At 37.3% G+C, this 17,823-nt stretch overlaps 2 protein-coding genes across 3 annotated transcripts in view; one reads left to right on the top strand and one right to left on the bottom strand.

The window, feature by feature from the left end:
* The window catches only part of LOC116179151 (serine/threonine-protein kinase ULK2), a 30,063-nt gene that overhangs the window by 11,516 nt on the left and 724 nt on the right, over positions 1-17,823 (bottom strand). The window contains exons 4-12 of the mRNA XM_031498868.1: positions 1,983-2,019; positions 1,621-1,671; positions 1,446-1,571; positions 1,145-1,218; positions 932-1,092; positions 738-877; positions 553-690; positions 388-499; positions 158-341 (exon numbers count right to left, since the gene is read on the bottom strand). Of these exons, the coding sequence (XP_031354728.1) occupies positions 158-341; positions 388-499; positions 553-690; positions 738-877; positions 932-1,092; positions 1,145-1,218; positions 1,446-1,571; positions 1,621-1,671; positions 1,983-2,019 (1,023 nt within the window). The remainder of the gene's footprint in view (positions 1-157; positions 342-387; positions 500-552; positions 691-737; positions 878-931; positions 1,093-1,144; positions 1,219-1,445; positions 1,572-1,620; positions 1,672-1,982; positions 2,020-17,823) is intronic.
* Positions 7,689-10,124, top strand: LOC116179152. 2 transcript variants are annotated; one of them, XM_031498869.1, is made up of 5 exons: positions 7,689-8,030; positions 8,357-8,456; positions 8,502-8,780; positions 8,827-9,400; positions 9,445-10,124. In XM_031498869.1, exons 1-5 carry the CDS (start codon positions 7,987-7,989, stop codon positions 9,798-9,800), a joined length of 1,353 nt encoding a protein of 450 aa, XP_031354729.1. In that variant the 5' UTR covers positions 7,689-7,986; the 3' UTR covers positions 9,801-10,124. The 2 variants fall into 2 exon arrangements, with proteins under 2 accessions (XP_031354729.1, XP_031354730.1); XM_031498870.1 differs by lacking the exon at positions 7,689-8,030 and adding an exon at positions 8,102-8,258.

Genomic DNA, 17,823 nt, shown 5'->3' with positions numbered 1-17,823 from the left:
AAAAATCCTAGCATAATTCTGAAAACCAAATTGATAAAGAAACGCCAATTTTGGAGTAATGGTAAAAACTCCATTCCAATAAAAATTGTTTTACAACAGCAACAAAAATTAAAAACAACATCGCGCTTTTATTTGGAATTAGCAAAACCAAACTAACCTTTGACGGTGACGTTGAAGACTCTTGATTCCTTTCACTTTTCCGCGATTGACTAGTCATCTGCTCGTAGGCAGCTCGCTGAGTTGGCACCGGCAACGGTTCCGATATCGGCAGGTAGCTAGGCCGCGGAGGGCTCGCCTCTAATCCCGAGGGAGGAGTTGCTGGCCTATTTATTACCTTATACCTACGAAACAGAAGTTATCACGAAGAATGGAACGTGCAACACCTACTGTTTTTCGTGCAAACTTTCAGTGGACTGATCGAGGGGTATATTCGAAGGAACCAACACGTAGTCATCGTCAGGGCTCGAACTTAAAACAACGGGCGTGGATCGTGGCGATTCTAAAAAAAAGTCAAAATTAATTCCCCCCGTATCACCTGCGCGTAAAAAAAACCTGGCTGAGACAGCGGTGGAGTTGCGACTTTAATCGGCGTTGATGATCGAGTTGAAGTTCGTGAGAAAGGAGGCGAACCCAGCGGCAGCCGGGTGAGAGCGGGTGGCGAGCCGTAGATCGCCGGCAGTGGAAGATCCACTACAATAAAACCGGTTAAGACAGCACCGGTTTGATCTTAAACTTACCCGCTGCCAGAGGACTCGTCTCCGGACGTTTCAAGAATTTGTGATTGAAGAACTGCTCAAAATTCATTCTCTCCCTAGCGTTTCTCTTCAGTAAACCCATGAGTAACTCGCACAACTCCGGACTTGTACCGACGGGTATTCTAGAAAAATGAGTTGCGGAAAACCACCCCTGGTAGATAGGAATGTCCACTTACTTCGGTGCTAAATTCGCGTTCTTCTCGTAAAATTGCTTTAACGCCTGAGGGGTGTTGGCCTGAAATGGGGCCTTGCCGGTCAGGCATTGAAAAACGATGGTGCCCAAACTCCAGAGGTCTGCTTTCGCGTCGTATTGTAGCGACATGATGACTTCGGGAGCCTAAAATTGCGATATGGCGATGGTTGCAACCGAAACAAGCCGATTCGCTTACCATGTACATTGGACTTCCGCAGAGTGTCGCGGCCATCACGCCGTCTTGCAGAAATCGGGCGAATCCGAAATCCGCTGCAAGTAGATACATGGTTAAAACCTAAAAAAGCCCTTACAGACCAATTTTAGCCCAAGACCTAAGGACTTAAGTCCACCCACTCGTTGTAGATATATATGTAATTGACACTAATACCAAGAGATCAAAGAGGAGAATTGTGAAAAAATGCTTCCTCCTCCCCTTTCACCTCCATAAGATAGGGAGAGGGAGCTCCTGAGCTAAAATCAATCTGACACCTCCTTACCTATTTTCAGTTTAATTTCCGACGGTTGAGGATGAGGTTTAACGCCATTATAGGATAACAGTATATTTTGCGGTTTCAAATCCCGATGAACGATGCCTTTAGCGTACAGAGCTTTCATTGCGCCCGCTAAAGTAAAGGAATTAGACGCGTATTCCAATACGGAAATGATACTTACCCAATTGAATCAGAAATAATCGTATGGTATCTTCGCTAAGAGTGCCTTTCACTGAAAAATTTGACAATTTTAGGCACAAAGATACTTATTTTCCAATTTCAGTTCAACTGTATAAGAATATCAAAGAAAGCATATAAAAGAAACCAAAGAAGCTGCTAGAGAATACCAATCTGCTACAAACTTTAATAGCATTTTTATTAAATAGCAACATATTAGGAAACAATGCACAAGATTTATGCGATTTGCCATTAGCAAGCGAAGTAATCTCGCACCTGGAGTGTGTTAAAAGATCTGGTTAATATGCAATGAATTAGGTTCAAATAAAATGTTAGAAAATGTCTGTGTATTGAGAATATACATACCTGCCAAATAATCGGCGAGGTCGCCGCCATTGCAGTACTGAAACAAGAAGACACTATCACATAAACTAGCAAAGACAATTCAGTTATTATTACAAACTGATAGTATTCATTTAAGAAAATAACCACCAAACAATGACAGCAAAAAATAAACAAAAATGACATGGTTTAAACCTGCCGAATTAGGTCCGTCCCCTTGGCGCCCGAGCATGGCAAAAATTTCAATTAGTTAGTTTCTTTTGTTTCAAATTAAGGTAGATGTTTACACTATACTGACACGAAATTAGCAATAGCATTCAAGCATTAAACTTCAATATTTAATGTGAAGCAATAAATATGCAAAAATATGCAAATATGGAGACACTTGTGGTGGGGTTATACAATCATTATGAATAGAAACAAGGATATAATAGCGATCCTATAAACCAGCCGTAAGACATAGCCCAAGTCCTAGTCCTCGGCTTAAACTTGATGCTGGTTTCCATCCTTGAACTGCACAAACAATGACGCGACACAAGCACAAAATGTGCGTAAGCAGCTTGAGGAATTTTTCCCGTTAGCATTGTACTGTTCCTAATAAAAATCGATTTTTATTTTTAAAAAACTCCCCATTTTCGAAAGAGGGTACCAAGCTTGCGCCAGGCACTTTTGTAATCCAAAAAATGTTTCAAAGAGGGTAAGTATTGGCACCATTTTAGGTAAATGCACCGGTACATTTTTTGACACCAAATTTGAGCAAATAAAAATGATGAAAAAGAACGCAGTTGCTCCGTTATGGTGAGTATTTTTTGAGACCAAATTTGAACGAATAAAAAATAAGAAAAAAGACTAAGAAATATGACCAAAGTCGCATAAACGCGTTGAGCGTACTCGTATCTTTTTGGGGAGCATATTTCCACGAATTTAGCGCATTTAAAAAAAAATTCGTTACGGCTGCCTGGCTGGTTGTCCGGCTGAGATCTCAGCAATTACAATAGCTAGAGACTTTAAATTTTCACTAAAAGCTTTCTGCTATAGTATAAACGTGCAGGCTCTAGTCTATTTTGAGTTAGATTACTCTTATGATCGATAATTTTAAACTTTGCTAAAAAAAATACTGATCTGTATTACCAAAAATGCGCTTTCATCATGCATATGCTGATTTACAACTTGTTTGAAACTAAATTTGTGCAAATAAAAGTGAAAAAATAAAAAAAAATACGAGACTTATTTTAGCAAATAAAAATGAAAAAAAAAGTCGTGCCGTTTTGGTGGACGCACTCGTACCATTTTTAAGCCTGATTTAAACAAATAAAAAAATAATAAAAGTCTAAATAATGCCAAGACTAAATTTTAGGACCCTTTTTTAAACCAAATTTGAATAAATAAAAGAAATGTAAAGAATATGACAAAAATACAAGTACGTTGACGCATTCTTTTTATGAGGAAATTTGAGCAAATAAAAATAAAGCAAAGGTCTAAAAATTCGGCGGCAGTCATACCGTTTTTGTGGGCGCACTCGTACCTTTTACAGCAAATTTTAGCAAATAAAAAACAAGAAAAAAGCATAAAATAAATGACAAAATTACATAAGCACGTTGAAGGCACTTGTATCTGTTAAGTGGGCTTATTTCCCCCTTTTTTTGAAACTAAATTTGAGCAAATAAAAAAATCTAAACATACGAGCGCACTCGCGCCTTTTTGGTGAGCGTATTCCTACCTTTTTTAGACTAAATTTGAACAAATAACAACAAAGTCCAAAGAATATGACAAAAATACATAAGTGTGTTGACGCTCGTGTATTTCCACCTTTTTTTAGACCAAATATGAACAAATAAAAAACCTCTAAAACCTGAAAAAATTACATAAATACGTTCAGTGCACTTGTATATTTTTGGTGAGTGTATTCCCACCTTTTTTAGCGCATTTTTTTCAAAATTTATTTGTAAAAAGGTAGCTTTTAATCTCACTTTGACCGCCTGGTTGGCTGGCTGGCTGGCAGCAAATGCGGAGTCGTAGAAGAACGCTTGTATAAAGATGAGGAGTGTACACTGGACATGTACCTACCGGGGCTGGGTAATTAAGAACCCTAGAGACGGGGCTACATGATGTGGGGTCGGCGACATCTGGGCGCCATCCCCCAGCGTGTTATACTAACGTGGTGATTTTCGGTTTTTTCCTTCTTCTACAGTTTTGGTCAGATTGTTTTCAAGTTGGTGTCGTGGGAAAGATCTTGTAAACGCATCTACGTGACAACAATTTTTTTTTCGTAGAAGCGAAATGAATTTGAGCGTCTTCGAAGGGCCCAAAAGTTTCTTAGAGCTCCAACCGCGGTCTCTTTCTCGTGTCGCCAATAGAAGCTCGAGCTATGAAAAGTCTCCCAAAAATTGGGTACTATTTTGTGGAGGGTTTCAGCGAAATCCACCAAAATGCTAATTTCGGGTGAACGGGAAGTGGGTACCGACAAAGGAAATGTGGTAGCTCCCCACAAGATCTTATTGATCAAAACCGACTAATAGAATACTTGATCTACCGCAGAAAAAACTCCACGAACTGCTTGTAACATCATTTTCTAGGTCATACATTTTTTCTTTGTTAGGGGGTATTCAGCCCCCCCCCCTTCTTCGTTCTCTGCAGTACTTGTTAGGAAGCGACGATCTGATAACTCATACCCTAGAAAGAACCCTGAATGATAACATTTTGTAGATGAAAATGTTACCCGGGGGGGTTTGGGGGGTTGAAATACCATTTTTTAATTGTGCTATGTGAATTTTCTTATACTTTGGGGTAAATTTCACCCTGTCAGACGCGCGGTGAAACTGAAACCTTTTTTCTAAGTGTACTGTACAGGGTGTTTCATAATTCAATTTTAGAAATAAAACTTCATATGAATCTATGTCCTTAACGTCTTAACTTTTGAGATACAGGGTGGTAAAGTTTTCCATTTATTATTAATATCTGTAGATTCTTTAGACCTTTAGATATTTTAATGGAATTTGGCATGCATGTACTATGTATCCCGAGGCATTTTTTAACGTACCACATTTTTTTAATGTCCACCAGTGGCGTTCGTACGGAGTTTCACATGCCCATTTTGCCAGACATTGATGGTACACCACTGATTTCTCTGAAAATAAAAATTATTCTTGAAATCCCCCAACAGTGCATCGGATTGAAAAAACAAAGAGATCAAATTTGTTTGGGTATTTCAAGAATAATTTTTATTTTCAGAGAAATCAGTGGCGTACCATCAATGTCTGCCAAAATGGGCATGTATAATTCCGTACGAACCCCACTAGTGAAAATTAAAAACCTGTGGTTCCTACATAAAAAAAATTCCTCTGAATACATAGTACATACATGCCAAATTTCATTAAAAATCTAGAGGGGTATTAGAGATATAAATAATAAATGATTTATTTTTTAAAACTTTACCACCCTGTATCTCAAAAGTTATGACATAGGTTCATATAAAGTTTTCTTTTTAAAATGTACCCAAAAATCGCCCCCTTAAATATTGACATTCAATTATGAAACACCCTGTATAAAGTTTTATATATTTGGAGGGGGGGGGGGTAGATTTCACCGCGCCAGGTAGGCAGTAAGCGATTAATTGTCAATTAGCGTAATTTTTCTCACTTCTGCTAGCTCTTCAGGCTATTGGTTAAATGTGCCGATGTCGCACACTGTGACATCACTCGTAGACCAAGAGCCAGTTCGTGAAAATTCAGACAGTAAATCCCTTCTACCTACTGAATTTTAAAAATCACTTTGGCAACCGTCTGTGGGCGCGGTAAACTATCCTAAAATTTGAGAAGTGTAAGAATAGTGATGCAACAGACTTCTGCTTTCGCTTCCGCAAGTCCGGAAGTTCTGCTTCCGCTTCCGATATTGTATAACGGAAGTATATCTGAATTTTTCAAATATGGCAAGGCGATTCTACGCTGTGATTGGCGGAACGAGACGGCGTGTGACGTGAGCGGGGGCGGGGTTTGTCAGCCGAATCGGTCGTCAGACGTGTTTCTGTCAAATTTATAACTGTATTTACACTTCTCCTTCTGCTTCCGTTATAAACTTCCGTTGCATTACTAGGTTCTTACGATCAAGTCATTTTTAGCGCATTTTTTTAGGAATTAAAAAAATGTGCTATTGTTTGCGTTTTGTCCGTCCGTCCGTCTGTTGGTCCGTCCGAGCCCACTTCTGCGGTTTTAAACTACTTTTAGGAATGGTCTTAAGATCCTGGAATTTTTTGCAATACGTAGCCTATACCTTCAAGGTGTGCCAGACGGCCATCAAATTTCGCCCCCCCCTCTTCCCCATGAATTATTTCCTGAGATGCTTTTTTTATAAGGAAAACGTGCATGCGACAACCAACTGGTCTCAAAATGTGCATACGCATGCCTTTGGTAGTGCCAAGTCAAATGTTTGAACACTATAATTCCCTGCACGACTCCTTTCCGAAATGAGTAGGTGGCCGGAGGGAGGGTGGGATCGGGTAGAAATTAATGTGATCTTTCATGGTATTCTAATCCAAAGTCTCAACAAAAAGAATTGTTTTCCACCAACTATCGCCCTACTTTCTCACTCTTTATTAAAAGAGGAGATTGGGGGGGGGGGGGGGGGGGGGGGGGCTCGGGCTGGTTTTATCCTTCATGGTACTCTAATGAGAGGCCTCAACAAAAGGAGTTAATTTCTACTAACCATAGCCTCCTCCTCGACTCCTTATCGTGATCGGATATAAATAATTCCTTACAAACGAAGATTGGGACGTCTGCAAATTGCTGCTGTCAAATCTTTAAGAGTGAATATCTCGAAAACGGTTTGTCGGAGGAAAGTACCCACAAAGGCAAAATAAACTGTATGGAGACCTAGTATCTATTGATGAAGTCGAAGCGGATATCTTGAAAACGAAGTGTCGGGAGGGGTACTCATGAAGGGTAAGTGGACCGTCAGGACGAGACATAGCTATTGGTGACTTTCAGTGCAAACATCCACAGAACGGAGTGTGAAGGAGGGTACTTTCAAAGGGTAAAACGAAACGTCTAGAAGAGACACCTCTAGCGGCGATGTCAAAACTTAATTGTGAATATCTCGAAAATGTTGGAGGAAGGGCTTGATTCTTCTTGCATTATATAAGCCCCTACGATCTCGCACGAGGACTTTGATAATTTATTTATGTTTTCGACATTTTGGCTGCTAACTTCACATGGATTTACATGACAATGGGCAATGGAATATTTAACAGATGTTGTTTGCTTGACGATTTATTGCTAGAAAAGGATAGCTATACTTCACGTCACATATACGCTGTGCGATGTTCTGGACGAAATGGAGGCTCGAGAGCACTGTATCTATGTCAATTGGCACAAAAGTTCGAAATGCTCAGGCGCCAGGAATAATTCCCATAGATAATTTCGTACAACCCAACGATATGGTATCAGATTGAGTAACGATGAGTCAGGACGGCGATCTTGAGCTTTGGAAGTCCATTTTCAAATTACGCGCCAGTAAAAAAACACATCGAGGCGCAAAAAATAACGTCAATACAGTGGGAGGACCGAGTTCATTTACATAAAATGCACAGAAACTCACTTTACATATTCATAAAGTGTCACACAGTGGATCCAAAAGAATTATGAGATTATTTTAAGAACTGTAGGAAGCGCGCGTTATATTAAACCTGGGAAGGGGACTGCGTGCATTAGTAGTAGCCGTAAATATATGCGTGGAATACGACTCGGCCTTAATGGCCAATTAACATAAAATTGATAATTTGAAGCTCATTAATATAATAGTTGTGTGGTTATCTTATGTACAACAATGTACCAAGTCAGGTGGCCAATGACGGCCACACATCTTAACCTTGCCAACGAGCTCCTTATATAAATAGCTATAGCCTTAAATTTTGAATTTAGACAGAATGAATAAACTATGAATAAGCAAACACTGAGGTGTCAACTTAGAAAACACTGAAAGTAAGAATATAAGTTTAGTAATACTTTCGACCTCTGGATATGATGGAGATAAAATGACAAAAATTATTGTGACTCTCTTCTTTATCACAAATTTCATGTAAGTACCATTAAGACTGTGAATCCATTTTTAAACGGAAATTTCTACGTACGCTGTTATTTCCACTACACATACCTATTTTACCTGCACCAGATAAGATAAAACTTATCTTAAATACATAGATGACTTTATATCGTTTCCATCCAAATCAGCTAACGGTAGTTTCAATTCCCAAATTATCACCATGGTTAAAATAATAATTGGAATTGCATTATTGGTCGCTTTGGGGTAAGTTTGGTCGAAACCAAATTTAAATGTCAACAGCGAGGGGGTTTTAGTTGACCACTCCCAACCCATTCCGCTAACCACGTATTCACTTGTTGTAGATTCGCCCAGGAGATCCTAGATCATTCGAGTGAATCACCAGAGGGAGGTATCACAAGATTGGACTTGTCCAAAAAGGGACTGACATCACTGAAGGACTACGTGAGTATTCAAAATTTTTTGAGTTTGTCCGACTCTCATTTTTAGAACTTTTCGAAATATCCCCAACTGGAAGAGATCGATCTGTCGGACAATAACATAACGCACATCAAGGAAGAGGCGTTCGTAAAAAATGAGAAGCTTCAAACCATCAACTTATCCGGAAACAAGCATTTGGAGTTTCCGAAGTATTCGACAATTTTCATCTCGAAAATCGCCAACTTGAACATTTCTGGTTGCGGCATTCGGGCACTGCCGCAGTCGGCCTTTGACGGTCTGCGATATCTTAAAACCATAGATCTAAGTGATAACCCTCTGGAGGAAAAGGTAAGTGGCTAACCGGTACGGCAGCTGGAGTCATTTGCGCTTTTAGAGTTTTCCCACCACGCCTTTCAGTACAATTGAAAATTTGGAAAAGGTGATATTGCCGGTCGAAAATAAGCCGCTCCTCAAAGAGTTGTGCTTGTCGTTTAATTTAACCGTTACAATCCGAAGCAAAGACGTCAACATTCCCGCAGTACAATGTTCGAATTATGTTAACTATGAGGAGTCTGAAGAGGAGGATCACACGACAGCTGTACATGATCCAGAAACGACCCCGGTGGAGGTACAGGAAGAAGCCATAATCACCGAAGCTCCTCTGCCCAAACCGAGGTTGGAGCCCAGAGAGGAGAAAGTGGAGTCACCGGTGGAAAGTGCAAACGAAACTGAAATACAAACGACAAAGCACGTTGAAATTAGCACAATCGCACCCAAATTGGAGCCACGAGTGATTCCACCAGAGGTAAAGCCCAACGACACTGTCCCAAACATTCCAGCTACCATCAACGTAACCTCCCCTGAAGTCACCGACATCCCCGCTGAAATCAAAGAGCCGCAACCAAGACTGGAAAACACAACTGATGCGCAAGCGAACAAATCTGAAAAAATTCAGCAGGAAGCCGAAGGTAAGCTCACCCCAAGTTGCCACATTTCACAGTCGCTCTTCCAGAACCTGCCAAAGTCGGCGAGGTGACCGCGACCAGCAACACCGGATCGACGATCCTCATCGTGCTCGTCGTCCTGGTCGTAGTGGCCGGGCTCGCCGCCTTCGGCTACAAGTTCTACAAGAACAAAACGGCGCGCGCCGAGTCCGAGCAGGTCGAGCGCGAGCTGAAGGAAATCGTCGCCAACAAGAACATCCGCGCCGAAATCCCACTGGACGTCGTCGAGAAGGAGCCGCTGATGAACAACCACCTCGGCAAGGAGAACGGTGACGTTAACAGCGCTCCCGCAGGCAGCAAACGCAACAGCGGCAGCCCCTATCAGCCCACGACCACAACCTTCAAGCCAGACGGGGCAAGTTAAACTACTGGCGAGGGGGGTACTTAAAAATCAGACAAGTTTACACTGTATTTATTTGTAAGACGTAAAAATAGTTCATTTTGTATACCACTACCGAAGTAAGTTAATGACAACCCCAATCCGATGAATATTTTGTATTGGTAAAAGCAGTTTGTACATAAGTATTTTATTAATAGAACTTAGATTAATTGCGACGCAGTTCAAAGCCCCATTTTTAAATAGCGGAGTCGTATAAATAGGCGAAGAATTAATAGATCGGCTTCCGGTTGTTTTGGCTTCGGTTAAAATATTAATTGTTTCTGGAATAAATTCGTTATGGAGCCGGCAGGATTATTTTGATGTCGTTCGTGCTACCTTCCAGTTCGGGTACCACTGAATGAAAACTAACCAGAATAAAGGGGCACAAAATGCGACCCGCTTGTTCTAAAACACCCCATCTGTCGGTAGCCGATTGTTCCTACCCCCATTCCAAAAAAAAAGTGCTCCAGTTACTCCTGCCCCATTCCAAATTATATCCCGTTTCGCTCGCTTTAGATGGGAGGTGAGAAGAAGATGAGGGATGGCAATTTAATGCCCCAATTAAGAATTTTCCGCTACTCCTCGTTCCAGATTAAACCCTCTTCTGCTTTGTGAAGATCAGTAAAACGCCATAAAACAAGGATGGTACATTAAATTTGGACAAAGAAGGGTGGTAAGATAGAAAGAGCACATCCAGGGGTGTTTTGGCGATCTGGCGAAATTTGTAAATAAACAAAACTTTTGCTCTACCAAGGTTTCGGTGCATAGGACCTATAATGAGATTAGTTCGCATTTTTAAGTATGCTCTTTGAAATTTCCGACGTGGCGCCACGCTCATTTGCCCCTGAAGTCTTAGACAAATGTTGATTGCTAAAAATGCCTGGACCACTTTTTTCGCCTCTACTACGCTCCATGGTTGTGGAAAAACGTTTAGAATATTTGTGGTGGACAACTGGGGCACAGGTAAGTCCATATGAGTAGGAATTGCCTACCCATTCAGGCGCCAAGTAGCCGATTTCTACATTTGTTCCATTTTTTTTAGGCTCCAAACTCACATAATTACCCACAAAGCTAAGCAATTAAATGACATAAGTTTTATATGGCACTTATCGCCATGCGCAAAACGGACAAATTAATTAATTAACCCCCCCCCCCCTTTAATGTCTAATTAGCAATTAACTATAAACAAATGAGCGTGGCCCACGTCGGAACTTTAAGAGGAAGCGCCAAAAAGCATATGTGCCAATTTTCATAGCTTTACTCAAAAGTGCGAACTTTTTTAATCTCTCAGACTAAAAGGGGACAAAGCATTAATTAATTAACCCCCCCCCTTTATCTCTAATTAGCAATTATCTATAAACAAATGAGCGTGGCCCACGTCGGAACTTTAAGAGGAAGCGCCAAAGAGCATATGTGCCAATTTTCATAGCTTTACTCAAAAGTGCGAACTTTTTTCCTAATCTCTCAGACTAAAAGGGGACAAAGCATTAATTAATTAACCCCCCCCCCTTTTTATCTCTAATTAGCAATTATCTATAAACAAATGAGCGTGAGTGAATACAGTGTGTACTTTTTTACAGGCCATATAAAACAAGTATAAATTGTGCACAGCTCTTGTGCAGATAAAAACATTTTTTTAACCGAAATAGCTTTTGTTTTGACATCACCAATGGATATATTTCTTGCAAACGTCTTAATCGCCCTTTGTGAGTACCCTCTTCCGACAATCCGTTCTTGAGATATAAAAGAATATACCCGAGGAGCGCTATGGTTTATAGAAATTAATTCCTTTCGTCGAGACCTTTCATTAGAGTACCATGAAGGATAAAACTAGTTCCACTCCTCCCCCCCCCTCTCCTCAATGACAGATAAAATTAATTTTTAACCCATCCTCTCCTCAGGCCCTGTCGGGAAAGTTATAGTTTGTACAAACCAATTTATTTCGATGAGACCTTTCATTAGAATACCATGAAGGGTAGAACATATGTTTACCCCCCCACCCCCAATTTTCTAAAATTTAACTTGGCCAATTGGTTGTCGTATGTAAAAGTTATGCACGTTTCACTTTCTAAAACAGCATCTCAGGTAATAATTCGTGGGGCGGTAGCGTGGGGGGGGGGGGTTACACAGCGAAATTTCGAAATTTGATGGTCGTCTGGTATGGACCATCACGGTATTGAAAACCTCTTAACGGCGTCTATTAGAGCTCAAAAAATAGCAATGAGAAAGTGGTTTTTAGCGCATTTTTTAAGAGTAATAAGTCCGTCTGTCCGTCCGGACCCACGGAATAGAAGCCAGATTAGTAAGATAGTCTGTGTCCTTACAGGGCACTGGATGGTCAACTATCACCTGCACAACATTGGGCTAGTGGAGGAGCCCACGTGCAGATTCTGTGGCGAGGCAGATGAAACTACCGAGTAACTGTGAGGCCTTGATTAGAGGCAAACATCAGCTCCTTCGCGACAACCATTGGGAACTGGGGAGGGTGAAGAAACTTACGCTAAACAGGACCCTATCCTTTATTGAGAGGAACGTGCTCTGAACCTAATTACGAAAGAAAAGGGGCCTTTGGCGAGCTGCCTGATCGGGCTCCCCTGTGAATAAAATAATAGAATACAAGATGGCGTTGTCAATTTTTTTATCCAACGTTTCATCCTTGCGGAACCATCGTCAACTTAATGTTTTTTAAATACGGTTCTGATATTCCCTAGGGGGAAACAACATTGAATTTTTGGTGTACACCCCTTTGAATTAATTTGAATTAACGTGAATTAATTTGAATTAACGTGAATTAATTTGAATTAACGTGAATTAAATTGAATTAACGTGAATTAATTTGAATTAACGTGAATTAATTTGAATTAACGAGAATTAATTTGAATTTGAATTTTTGGTGTACACCAAAAATGGAACGTGTTTCCCCCTAGGATATTCCAATATCGTATTCTTAGAGCCCTTTTCATTCTGAATTCAATTACGGACCTGTACAAAGATTTTTTTTTAAATAAATATATAATTAACTAGGAGAATTACCGGTTTATATTATCTACGTATTTAATAGGAATCCAACGACTGAATCGACAGTGACAATTTAATAAGAAAAACAAAAAAACACAATAATTAACCGTGTAATTGTTCATAATTATTCATGATCTATTAATTATGTCTTCTAATGAAGAACTCATTTCACTATCCCTTATCTGTAATAGGAATTTTATTAATTAAACCCGATAAAAACCATTCAACCATAATCATTGAATTCATAATACAAAAATCGGAATATCAGGACCGTGTTTAAAAAAAATGAAGTTGGTGGTTCCGCAAAGGCGAAATGGATTAAACAATTTAACAACGCCGTCTTAAAGAGTATTAGGTAAAAGTTGCTGCGGAGAAGTTTCATTGGTTTTTTCCTAGGTCAAATGCTAATGCGCAAGAAAAAAATAGTTCGTAAAACCGTAAAATTTTCAAAATATTTAAATCTAACCAAATTTTTTACCGTGCCCATAGTGTTCTTTCTCGGATACCGTGCATATAATTTTGGAAATTTAAAAACGCAAATGTTCTGGCAAAAAATTACTTCATACTTTGACCAAAATAGTCAGAACCTACTAATGCAACGGAAGTGTTATAACGGAAGCAGAAGGCGGAAGTGTAAATACTTATTGTATTTATTTAATTTTTTAATATAAAATATATAAATAAAAAATGCGTAAATAAGTGTAACACCGAATCGGGGTAAAACAAAAAGGGGATGATGTATAATTAAGTGCTGGGATAAAATGAAATGTACAATAAATTCGAATTACAGAATTCTGCTGAGTCGCTCTAAACCTAACAGAACTGGACGAATCATTTTTAATTATTAATTTATTTATCATTACCGTTTAATTACAAGTTCTATTCCGCAGTAATTGTACAATTTCCTGAAGTGTTTTCATCGTACTCATTGGCCTTTGTACACATTAAGGTGTTGCATGATTGGTGTGTCGCAAGGACTTCTGGAAACATTCGCTATCAATTTACATACAAACGGGTAGATGTAATTCAATGAAGGCCGACAATTTTTCCGCAAAGTTTTCTAGGTATTATACGGGGTGTCCGTTGTGAGGGAGTGGAGTTCTCTCCATAAGAAGCGGGTATTCAGTCTGAAAAACAGCCCATCTGAAACCATAGTGTAGGTATGTGAAATGCTCACTCTGAAACTCTATCTCAGACCCCTTTTAATAATGCTGGAAACCAGCAGTCCTAAAGTAAGGAAACCAAGAAAACTCTTGAAGATATCAACCGTTCGTGTTTGCCGGTTTTCTTTTATTAAAACAAGTCAAAATTTTAGCAAATTGGCTACGCAAATAAAAAGTTTTTTGATAGCATCTCAAATTCATTTATTTATTATTATTAATTTATTTATGAATCCCTAGTTTGTTGTCAAAATTGATGTTCGCATGAGAATTCTCGAAAGTAAGATCTTAGGATCATGAAATTTGGTATACAGGGTGGTCCAGACCATCGTCCACCCTGATGTATTAGTAGGTTTAATGGAATTTATGTTTTGTGTTATTCTATTTTTTAAATAAAAAAATGTGTCTTCTTGTTTTATTTAATTTGCCTAAATTACATTTCTTAATTATTTCCGAGATTATTTCTCTCGCAAATTTATTCGAATTTTTATTTGGTGTTTTTTTACCGGGCTTTTAGCAATTTTTTCCATTGGTGGGATTTTTTTAATTACAGACCTGTATAGAGAAATACGCGAATTTTTTATTTTTGTGTATTGTCGCATTTTTTTTAGTTTGGTATTGTGTGTTTTTCATTTTATGTGTATCAAATTATCGTTTTGTTTTTAATGTAATAAGCAAAATATCTTCCCATTTTATTATTTATTATATTTGTTTTAGTTTTTTTCTCTGCGAAAAACGTCTTTTATGTAAGTAGTCGAGTGAACCCTTGCAAAGGACTAGCATTAAGCGTCATGTGCTCTTTTTGAAATGGTATCATAATTCGCTCGCTTAAGAAATCAAAAAATTTCAAAATGATCTTATATTTTCTTAGCTAAGAGATACAGAAAAATATTTATTAAAAGCGTTTCTTTATAATAAAAATTAAAGAATCTGTCGTTTTCAAAATAAGTATACGGCGTCAGTTAAAAAATAATCGAAACTAACCTCACTTTTTGAAACAAAACATCCTGTATATTCTCATCTAAAAATATAGCATATTAAATTATTCAACAATCATAAAGAAACATTTGCAATAATCATTTTTCTAAAATTGACAATCTGCCGTGTTGAAAATAAATATACAGCATCAATTAAAACACTAATCGAACCTAACCTCATTTTTTTTAATATCCTGTATATTTCTCATCAAAAATACAGCATATTAAATTCTCTGTTCAAAAATAAAACCCTAAAAAAATTCAATAATGATTCAAAAATATGCTATTTATTTGAAATTAAAACAAATAGAATATTTTTTAGTAATAATTTTGAATTTTTTTAAAATGGCTTTTCATCTTTTAAATCGCTTTTGAATTTTTTGAATCGCTTACATCTTTTTTGAATATCATTCCTGGTATATATATATTTAAAAAATGAATATTAATACACTATTTTAAGATTAAAATATACATGGTGTTGTATTCAAAAAAATGAGGTTAAGTTCGATACCTTTTTTGTCTAGCCCCGTATACTTATTCTGAATATGGTAGAATGAATATTCAACAATCATTATAAAGAGACCTCGAAAGAAACTTTTGTAACAAACATTCTTCTGTGTCTCCTTTAACTAAAAAACTATAGGTTCATTCTGAAATTTACGTTTTCAAAATAAGTAAACGGGACCAGTTAAAAAACATCGTAACTAACCTCATTTTTTTTAACGGAACACCCTGTATATTTTAATCTAAAAAATTGGAATATTCAATTCACTTCAAAAATGTAACATCAGGGATATTAAAACATCAACTGATTGAAAAAAGTTCAAAAATATTTTTAAAAAATTTTAAAAATTGTCATGTGATTCAAAAAGTACAAAAACATTTCAAAAACATATTTGAATTTTCTTAATATTGCTGAATCAATATTACATTTTTTTGATTTTTTTTAGTGTTACAGTACAACCTCGCTAATCCGAATTAATTGGGACCGGAGGTTCAGATTAGTGAATTGTTCGGATTAACAATAAATCGATGTTTTTATTGAGAAGTAAACACTACAAATCATACAGAAATGAATGAATTCCTAACAGTGTAAATAATATCATAAATATCAAAACGCCCAGCACCTGCGCACGTTTTGGTGGAAGAATTATGCAGCGTTCGTACTTTTGTTCGGATTATTCAGAATTCGTTCGGATTAGCGAGATAGAGGTATCATTTTCAGTGTGTTCGGATTAACGCGGGTCGAATTAGCGAGATTCTACAGTATATATTAATGCATTAATGCTAATAGATTAAAATATACATGGTGTTGTATTTAAAAAGCGTCATTCTGAAATTGAGAATTTGCTGTTTCCAAAATAAGTAAACGGGGTCAATTAAAAAAAGTTATCACACCTAACCTCATTTTTTTAAACAGAACTCCCTGTATATTTTAATCTAAAAAGATGGCAAATTAAATGCTCTTCAAAAATACTATAACCAGTGATAATAAAAAATTCGAAAAAATTGTCAAATGATTCAAAAAGCACAAAAACATTTCAAAAAAATTTTTTTAATATTGCTAAATCAATATTATATTTTTTTTAATGTTTTAGTCTTATTCACCAATTATTATAAAAAACTTCTGTGCTAAACATTTCTTTCAAAATAAATAAACGGGGTCAGTTATCGTACTTAACCTCATTTTTTTAAACGGAACACCCTGTATATTTTAATAAAGACGGCATATTAAATTCTCTAAATTCAAAGATTTAAAAATTTTAAAAAATGATCAAAATCAAAATCAAATGATTCAAAAATTCAAAAAGTACAAAGGCGAATTATCTTCAAAATGGCGATGTCTAATTTTCTATTGGTTAGTATATTTTTTACTACCAATCAGAAAGGGTTTAAGGCCGTTAATAACTTAAAAAAATCAAGTTAAGCCACGATGGCTGTATCTCATGCTTATTCAGAAATAAAATTCAATATAGCCCATTATGGATGTGATATTAAAATAAATAAAATACTAAACCTTTAAAAAACATTGGGTAACCCTCCAATTCAGTTGCAGGTTCCCATGCCTCAACAATTCAAAGTGAAAATGAGCCCATTTCCGACGCTCAGCTCAGCTCAGGTCAGGACAACTGTTTTATTAAAAGGAAAAACTGACATTCATACACACTATGATATTCTATTTCCTTATTTTAAGACAAAGAAATTCATAAATTATCATCAGGATGGCTTTTAGCTTTCAGAATAAGCGATGCAGGAATAACACAATAGTGCCAGTAGAATGCTAAAAACCCATTTTCTTAATTAATTAATATTTTTACAATGGAAACATTCCATTTTTATTGTTTATTTTGTTATTTCCGATAGGTTTATACCCATCAAGTGCTAATTACAACAATTCAATTCTCAATCTTTTTTAAAAATAGCAATGCAGGACAAAATTTGGTTTAAAGTCTTGTCCCTAACATTTGAAAAGAAACACATAATCATTTATACATTTTCGATTTTACGCGATTACTATGCAGATCAGTCGTCAGTCTATTTTTATTGCAATTAATCAACAGCCCTAAGAAAACAAACGAAGATAATTATTTAATTCAACTTTTATTAACTCAACAGTTGATGGACAAAGTGGGATCAATTGATCACCACCCCCTTTTACGTTTATTGGAAACATTTGCCCACCCCCTACTATATTTATGTTGGACGTAATTGGACATGTCCACATTTTGTTGATCCCAAAACTCATTTTACAAATCAAGTGTATAAGCACACCGACTTGCAGATCAAGTACAATTAAACTCAGTGATGCGCGACCTAATTCCCAGTACGGTTGGGAAAATACATTTTCATCTG

Source organism: Photinus pyralis, unplaced genomic scaffold, assembly GCF_008802855.1.
Source record: "Photinus pyralis isolate 1611_PpyrPB1 unplaced genomic scaffold, Ppyr1.3 Ppyr1.4_LG8, whole genome shotgun sequence".
Taxonomy (NCBI): Eukaryota; Metazoa; Arthropoda; class Insecta; order Coleoptera; family Lampyridae; genus Photinus; species Photinus pyralis.
Note: the sequence above shows the minus strand (reverse complement) of the source record. Positions and strands in the feature narration are given on the sequence as shown.

What these genes read in the sequence shown, in the direction of transcription:
- LOC116179152 (XM_031498869.1), top strand. Translation starts at nt 7,987, where the DNA reads ATGACAAAAATTATTGTGACTCTCTTCTTTATCACAAATTTCAT. An exon ending in TTCTTTATCACAAATTTCAT is followed by an intron (nt 8,031 to 8,356) that starts GTAAGTACCATT and finishes CACTTGTTGTAG; the next exon opens with ATTCGCCCAGGAGATCCTAG. An exon ending in ATAACCCTCTGGAGGAAAAG is followed by an intron (nt 8,781 to 8,826) that starts GTAAGTGGCTAA and finishes TTGCGCTTTTAG; the next exon opens with AGTTTTCCCACCACGCCTTT.